General features: G+C 36.1%; 3 protein-coding genes and 1 non-coding gene across 5 annotated transcripts; 3 read left to right on the forward strand and 1 right to left on the reverse strand.

The window, feature by feature from the left end:
• Positions 1-2,673: 2,673 nt before the first annotated feature.
• Positions 2,674-11,912, forward strand: LOC105041225 (universal stress protein A-like protein). Of its 2 annotated transcripts, none has more exons than XM_010918095.4 (4): positions 2,674-3,000; positions 3,292-3,383; positions 4,801-4,919; positions 11,486-11,912. In XM_010918095.4, exons 1-4 carry the CDS (start codon positions 2,775-2,777, stop codon positions 11,511-11,513), a joined length of 465 nt encoding a protein of 154 aa, XP_010916397.1. In that variant the 5' UTR covers positions 2,674-2,774; the 3' UTR covers positions 11,514-11,912. The 2 variants fall into 2 exon arrangements, with proteins under 2 accessions (XP_010916397.1, XP_010916396.1); XM_010918094.3 differs by lacking the exon at positions 11,486-11,912 and adding an exon at positions 6,533-6,733.
• On the reverse strand, positions 6,692-13,528 carry LOC105041226 (endonuclease 2). The gene is made up of 9 exons (XM_010918096.4): positions 13,271-13,528; positions 11,478-11,649; positions 10,136-10,243; positions 9,959-10,014; positions 9,800-9,883; positions 9,508-9,600; positions 9,220-9,287; positions 7,124-7,197; positions 6,692-7,044 (listed from the first exon to the last, which is right to left on the reverse strand). Exons 1-9 carry the CDS (start codon positions 13,385-13,387, stop codon positions 6,953-6,955), a joined length of 864 nt encoding a protein of 287 aa, XP_010916398.1. The 5' UTR covers positions 13,388-13,528; the 3' UTR covers positions 6,692-6,952.
• Positions 13,529-18,370: 4,842 nt separating this feature from the next.
• LOC114914041 (U1 spliceosomal RNA) lies at positions 18,371-18,532 on the forward strand. The gene has a single exon (XR_003800474.1). It is a non-coding gene; the product is annotated as a U1 spliceosomal RNA (small nuclear RNA).
• An 811-nt stretch (positions 18,533-19,343) lies between these two features.
• On the forward strand, positions 19,344-23,410 carry LOC105041224 (endonuclease 2). The gene is made up of 8 exons (XM_010918093.4): positions 19,344-19,515; positions 19,602-19,773; positions 21,759-21,860; positions 21,951-22,090; positions 22,186-22,278; positions 22,703-22,770; positions 22,901-22,974; positions 23,049-23,410. Exons 1-8 carry the CDS (start codon positions 19,405-19,407, stop codon positions 23,174-23,176), a joined length of 888 nt encoding a protein of 295 aa, XP_010916395.1. The 5' UTR covers positions 19,344-19,404; the 3' UTR covers positions 23,177-23,410.
• Positions 23,411-25,119: the final 1,709 nt, after the last annotated feature.

A 25,119-nucleotide genomic window follows, 5' to 3' on the forward strand; every position in this document is an offset into this window, starting at 1 on the left:
ATTATGTGTAGGGATTCTGCCATAAGGGATTAAGCGTTATGGCTTGGATAATTTTCTATTATAATATACGCACAACGGATTTTTTAGTGAATACAGCAACTAATTAGATTGAAACTACTAATTTTTTTCTGCTTGTCAGATGAAAACCATATCTCAGCAGCGATTTTATATTTCTGAATTACTGGATTACTAGTAGTATCAAAAAGGCATGACAGGTGTCTTTCTTAATTTTCTCTCCTTTCCTAAAATATCCTAAATTTAATTTCCACTCTTACTAAACTATTAGATTCATATTATAAATACAAACATAATCATAATAAAATAGCAAGGAAAGTAGCAGTGATATATGGCTCACCAAAAAAACAAAGACATTATGGCTTTTGTATGTATTCACAACAGATTCTTCAGTAAATATGGCAACAAATTATATTAAAAATGTTACCTTTTTTTCTACTTGTCAAATGAAAACCATATCTTGGTGGCAATTATGATTCCCTCAATTAACTCTTCAACCATAGCCGCATTAAAAATAAAAAATAAAAAATCATCATTACCTCCCTTAATCCTATTCTAATGACATCCGTTAGGCGAGTGGAATGAGTAAAAACTAATGAATCGTTGCCTTTCTCAACCATGTTGTAATCGTTGATCTCCACCTCAATCTTCCCCAACCAAAATTTTATTCTTCCCTAGCTTTGAATACTTCTCCATTGACGAATCCTGCAACATGTTCGACATGAGTTTTGCCGACATGAGTTCTGTTGCTGGTGCCGTGCAACATGTTCCATGACGGAATCACCAATTGGCAACGGAAAGATTTTGCAGTTGACGAATATGGTTTCCAGCCATCAAGATGTCATTTGTTTACTTTGCGGACTCTCTGTAACAACTTGGTTGCAATTGTTTCTGAATCAAATCATCTTTGTAACTCTTTTGAATAAAGGATCCCTTTTTTCTTCCCATTGGTACTCGATTATAGATTTGGCACAGGGTATAATGACATGCATATTATATGGCAACCTCGCCAATCATCTTGGTATTATCAGCTACGGCATGTATGGTAATAATATTTAAGTAAAGCATAACAATAATAGTAATGCATCGAAACAAACAGTTCATTATGATGAGACCATGTCATGGGGTTTGAATTATCAAGTCCCAATTACTATTTATTATCCCACAAAGTACTAGTTTAGCCCGTCTCTTGTAGGAGCTCAAATCTACTACATACAAATTTCTACAACCTAGTTTACAAAGAGGTTCTTTGTCCTCTTACAGAAAGAGTAGTTTAAGGACACTCATTATGGGTACGCTGCACGGCACCTAGTAAAATTTGAATAATTAGCTTATCTTAGTACCACACAAGGTTAATTAAAAATAACTTATCTTAGTCCCACACAAGCTAAATTCAACAGTAGTACTCGCAAAATAGATTCCAAACTGACTCTCCCTTGTCAGCAGTGCACCTGTTTAAGCTGATGGCGTGTGATGTAACACGAAGATATTTTGTGGGCCATGGCTAAAATACTAAATTGATAGCTTAGTCTAGCTCATGATCTGACTATACTCGAAAGTCATAATTTAATGGTACTATTTGATGTAAATTTTCATTGGTCAAGAAGAGCTCTCCAGTTATTGTTTTGATGTGATTATTTCCTTTCCAGAATATGATGACTATGTCTGAATTTTCACTGTATGGTTTTCTTGAAGCTTTGCATTTTTCTAGAAATATAATACTTATGCCACCGAAAGAATGTAAACCGTAGGCTGCTTCCAAGTGGATGGATGTTACCATCAGAATATGAATATGCTTACCATTTTACGAACATAGACATTGTTGCATTCACTAATGTTACACTTGACGCACTTATTAATGCACTCCCTTCTTATTGATGCATCCAGCCCGGAAAGGTTATTGCGATCCTCCAAAGACATCAAATGTAATTTAACGGGCTGGGCCATTCAAAGCCCACAGCTTCCAAACCTATCCGTCCTACAGTGACCCCAAGAGAAAGTCTCTGTACCGCATGAGGTGCAGTAAAAATACACCATCTCATTTTATTAATTTACATGATCATCATTTTCAATATATATTTAATGTTTATAATTTTATTTAATAATTTAAAATTTTATATGATAAAAATATATTTTTTTAAATTATGATATTCTATGATAATATTATGACATCTTACGGTTATATCATGATTTTCTGTACAACAGCAAATCGTAATTTGATCATAAAATATCATAAAAAAGGGAGTAATATTTTTTTTATTTAAAAATTTTATAAATTTTTAATAATAAAAATATTTTTTTTTATATAAATTTTTAAATAAAATTATAATTTTTTATTATAAAAAAATTATAATTTAATTGTACGATACCATAATATAGTCTCATAATTTTTTCAAAGGCGATTGATTATTTTTATCATTTAAAATATAAAAAATAATATTATAAATATTAAATATATATTATAAAATAGTGATTATATGGTCTAATAAAATGGAGTGATATTTTTTTTCCGTACGGTGCACAAAGAAGTAGTCACGATCCTAATGGGATAAACGCGCCCACCGTATCCATGAATCCAACTGCGGTTTCCCTACACGTGTCTGACCAAGCGCTGGCCCAAACTTTCCAACCTTGACACGCTAAAAGCGAGAAGGACCGAACTCTGGAAACCGTGTAGCAGTGGAAGCCCAAATTGAGATCATTTCTCTGAAACAGAGGAGCAAAGCGAGAAGCCTTTATCCAGGTGGGTGTAAAAGACAATGGCGGCAGAGGGAGAGGAGGAGAAGGGGAGGAGGGTGATGGTGGCCATCGACGAGAGCGACTGCAGTCGCTACGCCCTGGAGTGGGCCCTCGACCACCTCGCCGAACCCCTCGCCTCCTCCCTGCCGCTCCTCCTCTTCACCGTCCAGCCTATCAACACCCTCGGTTACATCCCCGCCGCCGCCGGCTACGGCTCCGCTCATGCTTTCGCTGCCGTGCCCCCCGGTAATGCTCGCCAGCATCTCCTCCTTCTTCCAGCCAATTTTCATCCCATATCACTGGGTATTTTTTGGGTTTAAGTTCATGTCAAACCATTAAAATTTCGTTTCTTTTAAATGAGAAACAAAATTTAAGCCATAGTGGAAATTTTGAGAAGTTTCTACACATCATCTTCCATTGTGGAAGTTCGCAGCTTGTGTTGTTTATGGTGAAAATTTTGTATTGATTCTTATAATATGGCCTATATGATTTTTAGAAGATTTGTGCAAGAAATGACTATGGTTTTATAAACTGCAGCTCCTGGGTTGATTAAATCTTTGCAAGAACACCAGAGGAAGGCTGCCTTAGCTATCTTGGAAAGCGCTGAGGAACTTTGTGCTAAGAAAGGGGTAGGAGAACAAGCTTCTGCTTATTGGGAATTTTTTATCTGGAATTCTCATAATTAGTTATAAAGATATATGCGCGTTACTTCCATTTCTTTCTGATGTATTTGATGATAATTTGTTTTTGTTTTTTGATAAACTTACACTTTCATTGTCAGCATCTTGATTTTCTGCTTAAATTGTATGATTTCTTCAAAAATTTTACCTCACTGAAATTTTTAGTGAAATCCTGAAATCAAACATACATTCATGTATTGGTTACTTTGATGTGATGCACTGCAATATCATTTCAAGGTGCACAATTTGTTGGTTTGTTGTAAGACTTTCTTTGCTGATAAATGTTATTTATATAGCAGTTTATGGCTCGGTGATAGTGTGTAAAATTAGGGTGTCTAATATGATGTTTGTTAGAAGCAGCATTCACATATGAGAGATAAAAGTAGCTAATATGCTTATAAGAATTGGACACATTTCCTATGCTTATTATGTATTATTTGATCTGCTTAACTTCTGCAGGTGATTGTTAGCACTTAACATGGAAATAATTGGTATGTAGAGAAAACATATCCCTTTGTGACTGAACTTGCATGTTTTTACTGCATAAATATCTAGCTTTGGCAATTTTTTTTTTTTTTTTGGAGAGGCCAACCGAATTATTATCTAGACACATTGCTTTATTTGATTTTTTTTCCCTATTTCTTTGTTTCTGTTTCTGGATTGCAATCTTGATTTTGAATTCAATGTTTATGGTCATTATTAATAGTATCTCCATTTGGTATGTCGATCTTAAAAGCAACAGTTAACAGCATAGATGGAGCTTATGGTGAATTTTTGGATCATCAAGGTCTTGGATGGATGTCCCATGATGGAATGAAAACACATTTATTAATACATAAAAACAGTCTCAATCTAAGTACTTTTCTTGTTCGATGAGAGAAAGCATTGTTAGGTTGATATAATATTTACTCATGACCTGTCGGTTGCATAATTTTCTTTAACTCTTTATTTTTTTTTAAAAAAAAAAAGAAAAATCTCATTGTTTCTTAATTTCATTCAAGAAGCTTCCTAGTTTTCATATGTCGTTCTTTCAATTTACCATTATCAGTGCAAGTTTAGTTTCTTAGTGCTAACTCCACTAATAAATAAACAAAAATGATTTGATCACTTTCTACTTTGTCCTGTAGTTAAAGTATCTTAAATAGATGCTTTTATGCTAAGGCTGGTGCAATATCCTTGCTGTGTCGGTTTAACATCCCTCATATAAGTTGAACAAAAAGAATACATATCCCAAAAAAAGCACACAAATGCAAGCATGCTTAGACACAATTATGAGTGCTATTAATCTGGACCCATCAATTAGCACCCCGATCCTTAGCACATGAAAAAAAATGACTATTGGTAAAAGTAGGTTATATCATGACAGGTAGTCACAGCAAAAGTAACAGAAGCAGGAGATCCGAAAGAAGCTATTTGTGAAGCTGTTGAAAAGTTCAAGATTAACTTGCTTATCATGGGTAGCCATGGTCGAGGAGCCTTACAAAGGTAACTGTTGTTTTGGATGATCTTTGCTGCAACTAATGAATGTTTCTTCTAGTAATTTTACCATCAGGAACCTTTTTTATAATTGCAAAGTTGATGTTTTGCTATGCAAGCTAGATGGAATTTATCAATGTGTTGCCTAGATGGTTCTGTAGGATTAGTGTTAACTGGTTAAAAAATGTACTGGTTCATCATAGAGGACGCATAAATACTTAAAGGACAAAATAGGCTGATCATGCCATCTTTTCAGAGGTAGAAAACAGCATTTGTTTGGATAGTTGAAGAGGGAAAACAGCATTTAAAGATTCTTGCTCAACCTTTACCTACCAGTTCTAACTCTCCAATGAACATGCAACTGACGGTCGTCAAGTCGAGAACTCTAGATACATCAAAATAGTAGGACTAGGAGTTTGTAATTCCTGACAACTCTCAAATTTTCCATGCCATTCTGAAGTGTTTGGTAACAGCACTCTAAGAGCAGAAACTGCTACTTCCTTTTTGTCAGATTATTCAGTATTCTGCACTTAATCCTTTAAAATAGAAGTCAACTTGAAGCTATGTCCCTTCCAGAATATTTATCCGTGTATCATTGTATCCAGGTCTCATTTATTCATAAAGGATGGATTTATCATCATATCCTTGAGTTTATTTTACTTTTCTACTAATTAAGTACAAATTGATCATTGAACAATTGAACTGATGATAACTGTTCCTTCTTAAAAATGATCCATGTTCTTCGGGTGGAGGTGGGAAGTCAGTTCTGGGATTTTTCCTTTTTTCTCTTTTTGTTTTTGTTTGGTTTTGCAGGGGAGGGGGCGGGGGAGGATCGGTGGTATATGAGGGCATTAAAGAACTGAACCAGTCATATGGTCTGCAATGAAGTGTTGAAAATTGACTAACCATTCAATATATACAGCAGAAAAGTAAATCTAACACTGTTGGACTTTCAGTAGTTTATCATATATTAGAACTTTTAGTATTATTTTCTAAAAGAAAAGTAGATGACAGTGATTAAATTATGTTTCTAATACCTATCACAAACCAGAACTTGATGGGAGTCAATATCTTTGGATGACTAATCTGTCATAATCAACCTAAAATATGATTTTTAAAAAAATCCTGGAATTTCTGAATTCAAAAAGAATCAAGCTTTTGAAGAAGGGGTCATCTCATCAGCCAATATATACATGTTAAGTTATAGAACCCTCTCTTAGTGAAAGAAAATGTTACATCTGTGATGCTTTTGCTGCTTGTCCTCGGCGATACATCATGATTTCTAAAGGGAGGTGCCCAAAACATATCCATATTGTATTAGTAATGAGTTTCTTACCCTCATTTCTCATTTGGCTTACCTAATTCTTGTTGACCTTGATTAAAATTTATAACTAAGAATACAAAACTCCAACAGTGCACAGTTTCCTTGTGATGTTTGTATTATAGCCATCTGAACTTCCATTGTCCATAACTCATATATGCATCATATTTGCATCTCTACCTTGTACTTTGGGATCACTGTTTGGCATGCCTACATTTTGGTTGTTATTATTTCAACAAATTTAAGGATCAGAGAATAAGTAAATCCAATCATTTATCAATCTTTGAATTCCATGGAACAGGGTCTTCTTAGGGAGCATCAGCAATTACTGTGTGAATAATGCGAAGTGTCCAGTTCTTGTTGTAAAGAAGTCTGTATGAATACTTGTGTTATGGATGTGAACTATTAAAGGCTGTGAATATAATAATGTCCAGTGTGATGGTATTATTGTAATATCAAATTTATCTCATGGAGAAGCAGTGACTGGTTTGATTGAAAGTTATATGATGATACATTTGCCAATATCTAATTAAAAATAGTATCAAGTTACAAACCATAGTATACAAACTAGTACCAACACTTCAATCAATTAACTATTTGAATTCCAGATGACTAACTGCATGTAGATCTCAATGAGCAACACTAAAGAAGCAATATTTGAGCCTCTTTTCCCTCTTTCCTTTTTCCTTTGGAAATAAGGAGAGTTAGATTTGAGCCTTCATCAGAAAATTCGGTTGAGTGTTGCAGCTAGCCTAACCCCACCTTCAGCTAGTCTCAGGTTTACCACTGGCAATCTGGTGAGGAAATAGTCATCTGCATGCACCACTTGACAGTGTTATTATCCTTTTGTTAAAACAAAGAATCTAGAGATAATTGGGGATGCTTCACATACCTTCTAACACTGAACCCTCTGTCACGTTTTTGTATGCCCAATCACATGCTGCAGTGATACTTTCAGAAGCATATCTGTGAAATTAGTGGGGGCAAAAAAAAAGAGTTCAAGGTTCAATGTTTTGTAGTTTGTTTCAGATTCTTTTTTTTTATTTTTGGTAGCGTATATATATGTGATCATAGTATTTCCTTCTATGGTATTAAAATGTTAGTATCATCATTCCAAATTTGCTACTAAACTTTTGTAACATAAAATTATTTAACATTCCTGTATGTATGTATGTGTGTGTGCATGCTAGCAATACAAATTTCATAGGCATTTGGCAATTTGGCATGAGCTTAAAGCTCATAGAATTCATGAAATATGTACATTGGCGAACCAAACCATGATGGGGGGAAAAATAAATCTTTGGGAACTTCTCAGATCAAGTCTGTAATTTTCTTTTAGACAAAAGCATGCACTTGCGTGCACATACATACATATACTCAAGGTTTGCCATACCGTACCGAACCGGCCGGTACACCCCATCTCGACCGGACCGATGGGGAACCGGCACGATTCGGCCGGTAAAATCGGTACACCGACGGTACCGAAGAATAAAGAATGGAAAGTGAGAAAGAGAGAGGGGAGGGAAGGGAGGGAGGTGGGAGCCGCCGGAGACCGACGGTGGCCGGCAGCGGCCGTCGGAGGGCTTCCGAGCCCCGTATCGCCCGATAGGGCTTTCAAGAGAGCAAAAAAGAGAGAGAGCGCTCGGAGGGGGGACGGAGAACCTATCGGACAGACAGTACCTCCGTTGCGAGGCTCTCGGTGGCTGACGAGCCAACGCCGATGGCCTGAGGGCTGTCGAGCGGGTGGAGCCCCTCCGCGGCTCCGTCCCCTTCTTCTTTTTTGAAACAAACGACGTTTGTTTCGATTTTTTCTTTTTTTTTTTATTTTAAACTTATGAAGTCGGCAATTGGGTTGTCGACTTAAGAATTTTTTTAAAAAAAAATAAAAATCGTGAAGTCGGCAAACGAGTTGCCGGCTTAAGAATTTTTTTAAAAAAACAAAAATCGTGAAGCTGGCAAATCGTTTGCCGACTTCACTTAAAACCATGTTTTTAAAAAAATTTGCAAAACAGGGGCGATGCCTCTGTTTCACGCCTGCGGCGCCGCGCGCGTGGACAGCGCCCTCCGACGGCCACGGCGGCCAGTCAGAGGCCGTCCGGCGGCCCCGTCGGCTCCTTCCCCTCCCTCTTTTTTTTTTCTTCCTCTTTCTCTCTCTCTATTTCTCTCAATTTTTCTCTTTTTTCTTCCGGTTCGGGTCGTCGGTTCGGTACGGTATGAAACCATACCGAACCGTACCGCCGGCCGGCCGAAACGGCCGATGGTACCAGTTCAGCAAACCTTGCATATACTAGATGCCACTTTGGGTGCTTTTCGAACTTTCATATGCCAATCATGTGATATTTTGCTAGCCTATTAAAATGTTTGATTGCCAGGTTTTATGAGAATGAGTTAACATAAAACTCAGGGATTGAGTTTTATGTATTTCAGGTGTAATTTTTGGAAATTGATGTTGTAGATTTAAATTCCATTTCAATATGTACCATGATCTTCCAATAATTGTAGGTCTGCCATTGTTTAAGGCATTTGTTGTATGAGTACTTATGGGAAAACTTGATGAGCCTTATGGAGTCAGTTGGACCGATATAACTTGCGTGAGATTCAAATTTCAGTTGTGAGAGACTTGTTGTACCAATATTAGTTGTGGGGCCCTTTTGTCCAGCCATTACAACTGAAGTAGCGTTGAGGGCAGAGGAAAAAAAATGGCCTTAAGGAGTTTTATGAGAAACACCTTCCATTATCCATAAAACTTCCAGGTTTACCATCATCTATTTTCATTAATCTCAAAGGCAGTGAAAAACATAACAGCTAACAATTTTGAAAACTAGAAGTAAATCAATCTTTCAAAAGTAATTTACACATGAAGCTCTACTTTATCTCAGAATTTGTTTGTTATTTTAGCCAAACAAAGCAGGTCAGTGTAATTTAGATTTTGCAGACTAACTGCTTATAAAATATTGTATCAGTCTTATTGAGTGAAGGATGGCTTACACGTCCGGGCATACAATTTTGTTATTGGTGCATGTTTCCCATTCGAGAACTTGATTTGACCAGTCTCCCTGTTTTTCAAACAATCCAAAAATCAGCTGTTGGCATTTGAGGACACTGAGGGTAAGCAATAAACAAATTACATATAGATGCATTAGACATTATAATAGACTCAGAAGTGTTAGAAATATTTCAAGGTGAATTGCTGGATCTGATGGTCATTGATAGTAGTGCATAGGAAAGGAGGTCACAGCAGGATACCCTTTTTTTTTTATAACAAAAATAGCATACCGTTATATTTTGTTTGATTGCATCGACAAAGTCTTCCACATTGGACTCATAGAATTGTTTAACTGATGTCTCAATAATGTTATCATCCCACACCTGCATGAATTTTTATTAGCAGTATAAGCAAATTGAAGTACTAAGATTTCTATAAACTATTGTCATTATACTTGTCTGACTTCTAGGACATCTACTAACTGGAATGATGCTTAAAAAAGGAGGTGATTGTGAATGCCCCTGGATATCTGAGGGCAGAAGGTGAATTTTGGTACGCAAAAAGAAATGATAATAAACTCACATGGTGGAGCACTGTTTTCGTTCTGTACCAATGGACGTCAATAGTATTCCCTCCCTTATCTGAGGCAAAACCTACATGTAATGGCTGCAGATTGAATGGCAGATCCATTAGGTAGAGTTGAAGCACGAGAAAGAGGGAGATTTTGTAGAAACTTCATACCTGATGAATGTCCCCCATGAAGTGAGAGAGGAATAGAAGTGCTTCTGTGAGGTTATCTGTAGTAGCAGTTGGTTTTAGCGATCAATGATCATGCAATTGGTCGTATTTTCTGATTTAGTTATATTTGTGAGAATTGAAGGCATAAAAAATGGAGCAGCTACTTTGGGAATACATTACATGGACTATCAGCAGCAGATTTTCCATAGGTGAGAAGCTGATTGGTATAATTTGTGATTGCTCCTGAAACACACCTACCTTTCTCCCCACTTTCATCCTTGCAGTCTCCTGCTTAGATTTTAAAATTAGATGCATTACTTAGTGTTCATCAAAATAATTTTATATGGCAGTGGGCAGATAATACCAGGAAAATAGCATCTGGAATGTATGAGATGAGCATAGTGTGGATAGTTTGTGGAGAGTTAATTGAGAGAATATGGACATGTTGTATGAAGATCAGACTGTGTATTGTTAACAAGAACTACTCGATGGACGTGAAGGAAATGAAATTAAGTGAAACAATAAGGTCAAGCTGTGACAAAGAATGTACCAAAGCTTCTGTAGAGAAGATGGCTTATGCCAGCCATTTGGCATCACCCTTATCTTTGGAGAGGTCGTTGGCACATTGAGGATGGTGGGTGGCATTCTCACCATATTTCCATTTATTTAAAAGACAAAAAGGTAGCTTCCATAAAGAGAAGATGCTGGCACACAAGCGAAGGGTTTTAAAGCTGTTCCACATTCAGTTGGAGTTGTCGGCTACAATGATGATAGGGACAATCTCTACTAAATAAAAAATATAGCTCTGTACCCAAAAGAAATGGACAGCTGCAAACAATTAGATGCATTAAACTAGTAACATATAGATATATATAATATATACATGCATAAAGCATCGCTTTATGAAAGATACAATTACATGAAGCTCTTGTACCTGGCAAAACTCTTCTGTGATTTTTAATAGCAAAGGATGTATGCAAGAGACAATGATCATACCAACATTCCTTTTCTATATGATTTACTCATTTGTGTTATTTTTAAATTCTAGATTTCTTTTTCATGCATCACTCGTAAGTGCATTTAGTAAAAACAAATTAAGATTTATCCTCCTAAATCTTATACATAATATTAGAAAAATTAATAGATGAAGAGGAAGATTATAATAAATTAAGTGACCAATATTTAGAAAGAAACAAAGAATAGGATAGAAAAAAAATTAATAAAATCGCCACATCTATGTATAATGGAATTTGTGCAGAAATTCTGCTGCAAATGGAGATGAATTGCTCTCTGTGGACGAAGCAATAAACTACTATGGCCACTAATAGTTTTTTGGTAGAAAATCTAATCCTTAACTACTTTAGTATGTTGCTAACATAATTAAAATTCTGTGTATGCTGTATTAGTTGCAATTTTCACTTAATTCAGGCACCTGTAAGCTACTTAGGTGCAAGCCAGTATGTTCACAAAGCCTGTGCAAATGCAAACAAAATAAACAGGTGGGACTAATCAAACTACTCACTGTTGTAGTTGTAGTTGCAGACATCTGGTGTGTTAATGAAGTGAAGTTCCGAAGACCACCGATAGTGGAACTTAACCCTGTCCGCCCACGAGCAAAGACTGCTTAGATCATTATCAGCAGAGCTTGGGAGCAGCTCCTTTACTGCTGCTGCTGCTGCATCACTTAAACGAGCCTGAAGACCCCAAGAAAAGCAAGTAGTCGTATTATTTGATCAAATTCACGGGCTTGGCTACAGTATCAGCGAGATAGGACATTGAAGTAATACATGGTGACAAGGTTGAGACAGAAGTTGAGAAGAAAGAGAAAAGATAACTGCTATTAATCTCAATAATGACTTTTGGATCTGCCATAACAAAGAGTTAGATATTTTGACCTATAACATAATTAAGTGTCCTAAACTTACCTCTATATAAATGATTTATATAACCTTCATAATATCCAAGCCCGGGTTCTATTTGATGTGGCTTCCAAATTATACTTATCCCCTGCTAAAATAGGCAACAATCTTAGAAAAATAATTGATGGATCCACCACCCAAACAGCCAACATCCACTCAGTGATTTGGATTGCATCGAAAATAGGGTTGAAAGTGATATGGATATTATTCATTCAGATCTGTTTTCGTATCCGAATCAATTTAAATATAGAAAAAAATTTAAGGATCCGACTAATATCCATATTCATAAAAAAAAAATGGATATGAATATAGATAGGCAACTATCTAATCCGTATCCGAATATCTGAATTTATATGTAATCCTATATAATTTTATATAATATTTATTAATTTTGTTAAAAAATATATAATTATATAAATATATTATTAACTTGATTTATCATTTATTTAGTAATATCTTTAATTCTATAGTCATAAAGTTTAATTGTCAAAGTTATATTGATAATAATATTCATATTTTCAGTATCTGAATTATATCCGTATCTATTTAAAATAAATATTAATATGAATTGTTGCATTCAAATAATATTATTTTTCATATTTATATTTGTCAGACAAAAAAAATATGGATATGTTAGTATCCGATCCGACTTCAATCCTAGTTGAAGATCACCGTGGACGTATTTCAAATATACTTGAAAGGATATCCTCCTCCAGAAATCAGGTCTATTGTCCTACCCAAACCGCAGTCCTCCAAAGGATCGTCTAAGTCGTAACCTATATCTCAGCACGTGGACCTACTGGTCTGGAAGAAGCAACAAACACCTGTAGGATTTGGACCAGAAGGGCATTGGGTTGAGACAGGTCCTACGAAAATAGACCGCCCAATCCACTAAGTAGGAAATTCAGTCCAATACCGCTGAATTTTGTGAACAGACTGAGAGTGTGTGGTTTTGCGGTTTTTGAGAAGTCAGTTTGCCGAACTTTTCCCAAAATCATTCTATGCTTTTTTGGGGATATGTCGTAAAGAATTACAAAAGTGTGGCCGTATAAGCATGTTGCTTGAATCACAGCCTTAAGCGTTTGTTTCTTTCATGAGAAGCAGGCTTTTTTGGTGAACTGGTGACCATCCAGAGTAGCTTCTATGCTTTTGTGGTGAACTGTTGACAATCCAGAATAGCTTCCATGATTTTTGTTTAAACTAAAAGGAGAAGATGAATGGTAGTATGACCTATACAAGATACAAGATTATGCATGACCTATCATCGGATGGGCTACATGGCATGTAGATAATTTTACATGGATATTGCATCAAAAAATAAACAAAGTTCTACATGGATAGATGATGAATGCTATCAAAGGGTAAGAGTACTAGTATGTAGCAGAAGCAACTAAACCTGTGCTATCTGGCACACCGTCAAGTGGCCATCTACTCCCCAGCCATGGATGATTTCTGGAAACAAGAGGAGCAGCAGGGTGAGAGCTGGTATTTGGATTCCAGAGGCAGAGGCCATCTCTCATCAGAGGTGCGTGCTGGTGGAGCTAAGAGAGCCAAGAAAAAGGGAGAACTGAATGAGGCACCGGTGGCACCCTGTGCTGTTTACGCTTATAGGTACCTTCTTTAATAGGCACTCTCGCTGTGTTTGTGGATACTTTTTCTAATAGTTAACCGAAAGGGGGACCTCGAATGAGGACAGGGAGAATAAATGGAGAAATTGGACCATCATAACCGTAGTCTAAAAGCCTTTCCACACCTAACCAAGCTTCTGCTTCAGAATTTCTTGAAAGACCAAAATGACCAAAATGCCCTATTACCATGGTAGTATGGGACAAAAATACACACAAAGCCGGGGGAGCTTTTGTTAATTCACGCATGCTCAATCGTTGTTCCAACAAAGAACTAAAATGACAGAAAATATGAATATCAAAACAAAGACAGATATTAAACAAGTGATGGCGCATGATTGGTGTTTAGTTCATAGGCTTTTTTTTTTTTTTTTTTTTTTTTTGAAATTTAAGCTGATAAATTTGGAATAAGTATTTTCCAAGTTTTAAAATCACGTGAACGATATGAGATGAAATATAAATAATACTAGAAAATTTTGTTTGAGTACCACTGCCATCATCTTAATGATCGCTCCAATGATGTCAATTGGGTTTACCCTACACTCAACAAATTATCGATATCTATGTATCTGGGAATCTGAGTTCGCAGATGAGCTACAGCTTTTTCTATTTTATTTTTTATAAGATAAACAGTTCTGTAGACTGATGACTCTGTTATGGGATTGACTCAGAAGTACGAAGAAATGGCTACCATTGGCTTATTGAAGGGTATTTTCGTCGATTGATATGATATGAAAGGAAACGCGGTGGAAAGAAATGGAAGTTGAGCGGGCTTCAGTGAGAAAGGGAGAAAGCAAGAAACAAGGACGTCAGCGTCCAGAGCCAGTGAGCGGCGAAGATAGCGTAACCCCATCCGCCCCGATTGCACTCGCAAGTAACGCCACGCCACGCCACAAACCACGAAAGGGAGATTTGGAAATCATATTGATGGGACTGTATCTTAAGGTTATTTAAAAATATTTGGCCCTTCACTACATATCAATGCATGGGACTGTATCTTAAGACTATTTAAAAATATTTGGCCATTTATTTCGGTACGTATCAGTGCACGTTAAATTATTAGCAGCATGGGAAATTCCATGGGGTCCAACCAATGCAATCAAACACAAAAAATAAAAAATAAAAAAGTAAAAAACTCAATGCTGCATGGCTCAGGGGGTGGGTGCATTTGTGGGACTAAAATAAGCTTGTATCGATGCCATGTCACTTATTTCGGAAATGGACAGCTATTGCCTTTTATGTTAGCGTGCCAAATTAACACAATGAGTTAAGAGATGAGCAACAGCCATCCATTTCCAAGATGAATCATGTATCAACCATCCAAATTTGTAATGTCACATAAGCTATGTGCAAAGGATATTATGGTGTATGTATGGATGGGTGTGTGTGGATTGGATTGTATGATTTTTTATTTTAACCATCCAAAACTGCACATTATAAAAAAAAAAAAAAAAAATCTATGTGGAGAAATTTTTTATGCACTGCAGGCGGTGTAGAAAATCTGATGTGAAGTATATCAATTTATCCGATTGAGCCATGTAGTCATCACTTTTCAACGATATTTAATGCTTGCAGGTTTATTTTTTCATTTAAAAATTTTGTATAACGAAAACATTCTTGTCTTTTGAAAAAAATTATGATATTCTGTGGTGTAATATAGTACAGAATGCCATAATATGATCTAAGATATCATAATATGAGATGGATATTTTTATTCAATAATTTTTCAATACGTATTTAATATTTATAGATCAATTTTTTCGTTTGAAAATTTTAAATAATAAAAATATTCTTATTTTTTAGAAAAAAATTATGATATCCTATACATATTATAGGCACAAAATATCATAATATAAATATAAAATATCATAATTTATCCAAAAAATTGTAATATTTTTATCATATAAAATTTTTAAATAAAAAATTATCATATAAATATTAAATATATATTAAAAAATAATAATTATATGGATCAATTGAATGAGATAATATATTTCATGCCATATTTTTTACACCGTCTATGGTGCATAAAAATTTCGCTATCTACGTGAGTCTCCACCGTAGCAAAGTCTAACAAAAATTAAATACGTTCACGTTCAGCAGCGTTCTCGCATTTCCAACTCGTGATCCATAATATTTTTATTTAATAATAAATATAATTTTTTAATTTTTTTGCTGCAATGCACTGTGTGTTTCTTTAATAGATTTTATGCACCGTAAAAGTTATTTGAAAACTTAAAACTTATTTTCATTATTAAATAAAATAATTTGGGTCCAGCTCTAGTATCCAAAGAAAAAATGAAAATTTGATGAATTACGTAGAGATTGGTGCTTTATTCCACTAGCATCGGTCGTCTACCACACTAAACTACATGCCAAGATGCTCTTGTTGATACCAACATTGGATTTTATATAAATACATTTTATATTTCTTTTAATGGGACGCTCCTATGTCTCTATAAGTGTTGCTCTCACTCCAACATTCATATGGAAATGGTGCAATGCACGGAGGTCGTATATCTTAAAACCATTATCCTTGCAGAACTAAACACCCCATGACACTACATAACGAGGTTGTGTGGATCAAAGTCAATTTGGACCAATAAATTAAGGATGCAATTTCGATTCATTGGGTCCAGGTCCCTCCAAGTCCAAAGCCACCTGATCTGGCTCGGAAAACAACCTGACTACCCAAACTAAATTCCAACTTAGCTCAAGTTCAATTCAAGCCGACTGGAACTTAAATAAGTCAACAGGTTCGATGGGGTCTTCAATTTCGGTTGGATGAGAAGGCGTGAGGCAAAACCATCAGTTATGTTTGGGTAAGGAGCAACTCAACCAGGAACATTTTTCATCAAAGACCGGTTAAGAGCCCTGTGGTAGAAGTTTGTTGTGCCAAGTTGTGGCTGAGTCAAGTTGCCAAGGTCTTCTACTTAAACTAGTTCATATTGAGTTCACAATTCTTAATGCAAGCCTGATCAAAACTAAAATTTAAAATTGCCGTAACTAGACTTAGAATATGAGCTATGGATGGCGGTGCTTAACCATTTAATCCATTTAACTTATCTTAACCCGTTGTAAATCGAGCCAGATTATCAATTGAAATGATCAGATTAACATATATATTTTTGACTCAGATTTGAATCTTTAATTTTAATTCATTTAATAAACACATCAAATTTAAATTGATATATTTTGATCTATTATTTATCCAATCTGATCCGATTGTTATCTCCAATATGGGCGGGCTCGGATCAGCTTGAAGTTACGTTACTGAATTGCACCGTTGCATCAAGCGCCGTGCTAGGGACCAATTAATGTACGGTGATACGGTTTAGCCCAAACAACCCCCACGTTCGGGCATCCAATTGCTCCCTTTTTTTTTTTTCACACTCTTTGATGTGTAAGGGATGAGGCATCTAACATGACGCAATCTCCCTGCCCACGAAAAAGATGATATATTCCGATTGGAAACCTCTTTCTTAAACGCGAACCCAACGGATATGCTGGGAAGGTGCCCAATCTGCTTGCACGCGAGTCTTTATCAAGTCTTTTTTTTAATTCAAGGCATCTACAACCATATCCTTTTCCCCATCAGTTAGATGATCGAGATAAACAAGCAATCGGATTATCTTACGATTATTTGGGATGGACAAGCTCGTAGCTTTTGGATCTGGTAGAAGGCATCTCTTGTTGTCCTTTAGTTGGGCAAGCAAGTTCATATTTTAAGCAACAAGAGTATCTGTCTCTTCCCACCCTCGTTAGTCTGAATCATATGATAACAGACCAGGGAAAGAGAGGTGCAGAATATTGAACCCAATCCTAAGATTTTCAGGCACTTTATATTGTCTGAGATCACATGGATGCTAATTAAGCATCCAAAGAGATCCAAAGGAACAAGCCAATGTCTTATTGTTGCTGTCTCACGTAAGCACATACACGCTAACTTTGACCTAAGCCAATCCCCGATGAACCTAGCTAGCTTCTAGTCCGGGCCATGCGACTCTTTCGGCAATTCAATTCGTCCTGGGATCCCCATTTGCGGTTTAGGAGTGCATCCTTGGGCATCAAAATTGTACAAGTAACATTTGGTGCATTCTACGTGGGTTCTGTTGCTGGTGCCGTGCAACATGATCAGAATGTTAAAGTGCCGGAATTACCGACTTGCGGCTTATAGAGTTTTCAATTGATGATTATTCTTTCTTGCCATCAACATGTCGATTGAGTCTGGACTCTATATGTCACAAAAGTGGCAAGTATTCAAACAGTCTTTTGCAATTTTTTTTTTAATCAAAATTTTTTTTTATTCCATGGATGCTAGATTATAGATGTGGCAGATGGTATAGTGATGTGTGCATTATATATATGACAACTTAGCCAATCATCTTAGTATTATTAGTTACAACATGCATGATAACCATCAAACCCATGATCATCAGTATATGATCTGTTGTTTTGTTACCGTAATTTTGCCATAACAAGAGTGGATGTTCTAGGGGTGGCCGGGCTTTTATTTCAATGAGGATGCGTCAATCATGTGATGCAAGGCATTCTCATGAAAGTTGATGCCGTGATCAGTTTTTTGATTGGTCGTTCCAATCCGGTATATACCAATTATTGTACTTTCTTAGGGTCCTCACATCTATCAAATTGAAGAAAGTAAACTTTGGGGTTAGTTGAACAAGTGATACGCTATGAAGGTCAACTATTGCAAGTCCAGTTACAATAATAATTAGCCCGGGCTGCCAACCACCCGGCTTCGTGTGCCGCTAAAGAGTGGACTATTATTTTGTTTAGTCCCACATCGAGTATGCGGATAGCGCAAGAGGGCCGGAGGGTTATAAAATGAGGCGACCGTGTAACGTTGAACCATACTTACCTGGACGGGGTCTATGGGTGATCAATAAGGCTCATGGCCTAGGTTAGGGGCCCACATTGCACTTGGTGGGAGCCCTGGCCTACCATCTCCCCAAGTGGGAGAGTGGACGTCATAATTTGTGAGAGAGGGGGATACGCGTTCGCGCGGCCCCTGCCCAATATCCAAAACAAGCTTTGGTTGACGGGGTGGATAAAGTGGATTAGGTTATAAAAAAATTTTATTGGAGGCAAAAAAAAAAAGGGGGTGAACTTCAAAGTTGCGTCCAAAAACAAAACTTTATATCTTCATGCATGGAAACAAATTTATGGAAAAATTTAAATTAAAAAGTTTTATTAGAATACTTACATGTTTTTGCCAAAAAAATTGGTGAGTCAAAAAATTGCTTTCTTGTTTTAGAAAAAATACCCAGGCAAACAAACATCTTCAACTGGAGTACAAACGGTGTGATTGGTACATGAGATATAATGCTGAAAAAAAAGAAGAGAGACAAGGTTTAAAATAAAAAAGGCAAAAAGAAAAAATTATCACCCACTGGCAGCACTTGTTTTGCATTTTAAGTAGTCTAACCCACGTGGTGATGATGTGTCAAGTTATACATCTAGCTTGTTAATTATAAATTCAAACCATCCTTTACTTTAAAAAAATTAGCAACGTGATGACATTTCACATTTACTTCAATGTGTCCTTAAAAATACTATGATGCATCTACCATTTTTTTTTTTAAACAAAAAAACCAGAACCATGCATGAAAGAATGACCATTTCTTCACGTGTTGTCACCAACTCATTGACTCTGCTCGCTTCCCCTAGGGACACTCAATTCCTTGTATGATGTATGATGGTGATAGGATGGCTGGTTTACCAACGAAACAAACAAAGATAAGCGCCTTATTTTAAAACACTTCATGGTGTGAACGCTTTCTTCATACCACATGGATCTGCCATTATAAATAGATGCAGCACGAACGAGTCATGAAACAAAAACAAAAGCAGAATCATTGGTAAGAGAAGAAAGATTGAGGTGGTCATGGGTTGGTTATTCTTCCTCCATTTCTTTCTTCTTTCTCTGATGGCAAGGGCTCCATGCACCGATGCATGGGGCAAGGAGGGACATTACATGGTGTGCAAGATTGCGGAGGTAGTACATGAACCTATTTCTCACTGTTCCATCTGTTTCATGTTAGCTTTGTTTGCTGACTAATGAGGTATTTTGGAGCTGTGCAGCAATATCTCACGAAGAGAGCTTCCAATGCAGTGTTGGATCTCCTTCCACCGGCGGCAGAAGGGGAGTTGGCATCGGTGTGTTCATGGGCTGACCAGGTCCGATTCCGGTACCGTTGGGCTAGCCCACTCCATTATGCCAACACCCCGGGAGTTTGCAACTTCAAGTATTCAAGTGAGCTCAATTCTCATGTAGCTTCTTTCTGCACTCTGGGCTGTTCCATGTCTATTCATTAGTGATGCCATCCCCAGCGTCGATTACATCATTAGGTGCACATAAACCATAGTCACAATATTCTTCAAATGATTTTAAAAATTTTGAATTATTCTTAGCTTCCCACTCGACCAATTATTATTTCCATTCAAGAGAGATACATCATGGAAATATGGTAGCTGGGCATTACTTCTAACCTTTTAGTATTTCACATCTTTAGCTTTGAATTTCTTTTATTTTATTTGAAAAAAAAATATTTTTATTATTTGAAAAAATAACAGTTTAGAATCTCATTCAAAAAAATTAGTCGAAAAATATTATTTGGATTCGTTGGAAGACAAATCCTTTCATACTTCTTTTATTTAAATCTTAGCATCATCGTCAGGTTGAGAATCCAAATCTATGCATCCATTCATAAACATCACAATCGATCCATGATCAACCCAATGAACCCATGCTGCAGTATCTCCTAATCTATATGAGTTATAGATTTAGTTCACTCTGATACCATTTATAATAATGCAAGATCTTATCCAAACATATTAGTCGAAAGTATTATTTGAATCTTTTGAATCTATATAAATATTTAAATTTTTTTAATAAATAATTAATATAAGATTAAACACATGCTGCGCGGATCCTCGTAGAAAGATGCCAATGAATCCGATTTTCCGACGCGTTCCAAGGGCTTCAAGAGAATGGGAACTTTTCCAACGCCGCATATTCCGGTGTAGTGGGAATTGATCTAAAAAAGAAATAAATTAATTAAAAATAAAAGAATAAACAATCAAATTACTTGTAAGACAACTCAAACAACCAGCAATTTTGTTGGATACTTGTCTGTCACCTCCTCTTTCGCCAAAAGCGGATTGGTCGATTGAAGTCAACGGGGTTGTTGAAGAGTAACATCATGGACCCAAGCCGGCACCGTATTAATTGGCAAAACTCTGAGGATCGGCACCATCTCCGCGTGAAAAGAGGTGGCAATTGAGCCTTCCTTGGTACCGGAGTTGGTCTCTGGAGCTTGCGAAAGTATGGATTTTGGGCACCTTCAGATGCCCGGACTGGTACCGCATAAGCATGTCCAATACTCCAAGTTAACGCCTTTTTTTTTCTAATGCGGGAGCTTCTTGCATGACTTCGGATAAGGTTTCAATCACTACCGTGACGATCAACAATTTCAAAGGCCTCTTACTTGTTTATAGACTGTCTACATTATCATGGGCATTGAAATAACAGTTGTTATTTAGCCATTATCCACTTACATAATCGCTACTACAAAATTAAAATAATAGCCGATAGATACTTTAAATGCACAAATGATCTTTTAGGTATTAGCGTGTGGGGAAGCTCAGCTGAATACTAGATCGAGGAAGCATCAAACTCAAATCTCTTATATCAGCACAAGAGACTTTAGATACCCACTATTATAGAAAAATTGAAATAATGATTTTTAATTATTTTCATGTTATTTTGTGATTAAAAAAGTCTAGCCAGGTAAGAAACAGCTTTTGATATTGGGATTAGTGACATAATTGCAATCTATTTTTTAGCTATTTTTCATTATAATAGCTAAGAATGACTGATTTATCTTATTTAAGAAAATGCTTTTGCTAAAAAGGAAATTAAGAAAACATGCAGTTAAATATTACGCAAGATGTATAATAGCTGCTATTCTACTCTAAAGTTTCAAAGAGAATTGCTATAACAGGATATTTGTTTAATAGAAATCTTTCTTTGGATGAATGAAGGCTAGATTAGCTACTAATGTGTAATACTTGAAGCCTGAATGATGCTGGCTTTTTTTTCTTTTTAGGCCATCATAGTCCTATTGATAATATGATAAAGCTCAGAATCTACATAATTTCACAAGTTCCAGCAGTTTTATATTTCATTTCTTCCTCTTCTTTCTGAGAAAACTTCTTCTTGTTGTTGTTGTGATTTAGGGGATTGTCACAATTCCAGAGACGAGCTAGATATGTGTGTAGTTGGAGCAATCAACAATTATACTACGCAGCTATTAAATTATAAAGATTCATCAAATGGATGTAAGAACATCATTTTGGTCCCAGATTATTGTGCCTCCAAGAGTTTATCTACTGCTTAGTCTTTTATGATCTTTTTACATCGTGTATTAGATAACTTGACTGAGAGCATAATGTTCCTGGCGCACTTTATGGGAGATGTACACCAACCTTTGCATGTAGCATTCGAGGCTGACGAAGGTGGTAATACTATAGACGTCCGTTGGTATCGGAGGAAGTCCAACCTTCACCATGTAAAATAATTCTCCTCTAATATCGGTATTAACAAGTTCTCTAGCTAGTTTATTGTCTTGATAAGAAATTGACATGAACTTTGTTTTATGGAAAGGTGTGGGATGTGAATATGATAGAGACCGCCATGCGTGACTTCTACGAGAGGGATGTTAATGTCATGATAGAATCCATTGAGAAGAACATCACTGTAAGTTTCTTGCTTTCGCCACCTTGCCCATTAATTGCTGCAAGCGTTAATTTGAATTGATTCATCTCATTCTGCTTTGCTACATAAATGCCAAAAGTGTCAAGAATACCCTACTAGCCTGGATTAAGGTCATTTACAAGTAATTTAAATTTCCTATGGTTCAACATGGACGAATTGGCCATGGTATGTATCCCTGAAGAGTGAATGTCCGTGTTGAGTCTGTCCTAAAGAATTTAACCAACCTAGAAGTCAATGCATCAAGTGAATCATGTGATTGTTCCATGCATGTATGCACGCTTGATGTTGTTGAAGCCTCATTTACTAGCTCAATGAAAAATGGTGCAAGCATAGCTTTCTGCTACTCTATCCTCTGCACATATACTTCTTTAAGACCTTCTAAATGTGATTATTTATCTTTATTTAGGATGGATGGTCAGATGAAGTTAGCCAGTGGAAGGCCTGTAATGGAGATTCAGTCACTTGTGCAGACAAGTAAGATTTAGGATTGAGTAATCCATCTTTCTGAGCATGAAAACATTTCTTCTTAGCATTTGAAAGCAAATAAGGCCAAATTAGTTACTCTCTGACATAGTTTGGAGGCTAAAGAGCAAATTTCTTTCAGGTATGCCTCGGAAAGCATAAAACTTGCCTGTGATTATGCATACAAGGATGTCGATGAAGGTTCCACTTTAGAAGGTAGATAATTGTGTTTCAATTTGAATTAGTATTGCATGTTGATTGGTTCTTAATATTACTGATGTGCATTGCAGATGATTATTTCTTTTCTCGGCTTCCTGTGGTGGAAAAGAGAATAGCACAAGGTGGTGTGAGATTAGCTGCATTGCTCAACCGAATTTTCAGCAAAAAAGTTGGAGGAAACCTGAAATTTGTGGAATGAATCGCAAAGTCAAAAAGATAGACCTAATTAAGTTTCTATTTCAATAAACACTGATGTACAAATGAATGACTGTTCTTTAAATTCTGTTCCGAAGAAGTTACTGTTTCAATACTTGCTTGAATCAAATATAATGTCCATTGATTCTTTGAAGCTATCAAGACTACGGAGGTTCATGGAAAGATGTAAATCTTGTCTCGAATTATTTATCAATTAAAATTTATTATACCAAGAAATCCGAACTTGGGAAGGAGCTGAATGAAAAGGCGACAACAGCTTGGTCTGTCGTGTTTTGCCATGTTATAGTTACAGCTATAATGCAAGTTATAACCATGTGGATTAAGAAATGGGACCAGATATTGGAAGTTCACTACCTGTTCATTTTATTAAATGAAAGAATGCAGGAGAACTTCTTAATCAAGAGGTCATGATAAAAACAACAAAAATAACAAAATAAGAGTTTCAATGTTTCATCGTAACATTCTTCTGATCTCGACTTTCTTCAGAGTTTCATCCTCATTGTTTGCACATTGGTTGCTTCAGTTTATCAAGCTTTGAATTTCCTCTAATCCGTTAGTTTAGAATCTTCCTCTCTAAGCCCTGTCATTGAAAATGTTCCCATTCGATAAACTTTTGGGTGGCCAAGCCTCCCTTTTTGTCAAAAAAGAAAGATATGACAAAATTTTATGCAACAAATTCTCCAACAAAACTTAGATTTCTTGACATGAAATCAGTATATATATAAATGGAACCAGAACAATATATCAGTGAAAATAACTCTTCGTAAGGTAGATTTTTTAGCAGCATCAACCATGCCAAGCATAACAATAACTCATAAGGCTTTCAAGTTGCCTGACTTGTCATTCAATAACCTGAGCCAAAAAGGGACAAGTTCAAAGATCAACTTTACGAGCTATGAGATCCAGAGAGTGCTTCTTCAAATCTTGTCAGAAAACTCTGACATGGGAGAAGAGTTGAGAGGCATGACAAATGGCAGAACGGAAACCGTATTTGGTCAAGGTAGAACTTCACTTTAAGATAAGGAAGGATAAATTCTTGCAATGGTTGCAGAGCCTTAACTAATTAAATATTGCAATTTCCCGACAATTTTAGCACTGGACCTTGTTATTGGAGATTGTAGTAACAATATTGGGATCCTTGTAGGAATGGACTCCTCATGTCTTTCTATAAGGCTTGTAGAATTGTTGCTTCCTCATCCAAGGATTTAAAGTTTGAACATGCTTGAACGTCACAAACATCATCAGAAGTTTTCCAAATGAAGGTTGCCGTCTGAATTTAATAACATATGAAGCACAACTCAGGAATATCCTCATAAATCCTAATTGTTTCACTTTCAGCATTATTATACACTAGAATTCCTGAATTACTTGTACGCTTGAAAAGCTCATCCTCCACTCAAATTGCTATGTTCTCACATTACTAGGACCCTTGACACGCTCAAAGAAACTTTCACATCTCCTTCACAATCCAGAGGGGCTGAAGTCAACAGCATCATAAACTTATGTCATAGCATTAGTTGCATCAATATTATCTCCTTATTTGTCTTGAGAAAACATCATTGTTAAGATACTTTTGAATCACTTAAAAATGTGCCTCACTATAATCGCGTCTTAACATCTTGGTTGGGAGTTTGGGGAAGAAAGTAAAAGAAAAAAAAATATTAATAAAGAGAGAAAAGAAAAAAAAAGAAAGTGAGTATATTTTTTTCTTCTTGATTGAGAGTTTAAAAAAAGAAAAGAAAGTAATTTCTTCCCTTCTTGACTGAAAGCAAAGAAGAAAGAAAAAGAAAAAAAATATTACAACCTTGTTTTACTATTATATCCTTAAAAGAAATCGAACAAATTCCATAAAAAATTTTAAAAAAGATCTTATTTTTTTAATTTTTTCATCTTTCTTTTTATTTTTGTTGATTTTTTTCCATCTAC

The sequence above is a fragment of the Elaeis guineensis genome, chromosome 3, assembly GCF_000442705.2.
Source record: "Elaeis guineensis isolate ETL-2024a chromosome 3, EG11, whole genome shotgun sequence".
Classification (NCBI taxonomy): Eukaryota; Viridiplantae; Streptophyta; class Magnoliopsida; order Arecales; family Arecaceae; genus Elaeis; species Elaeis guineensis.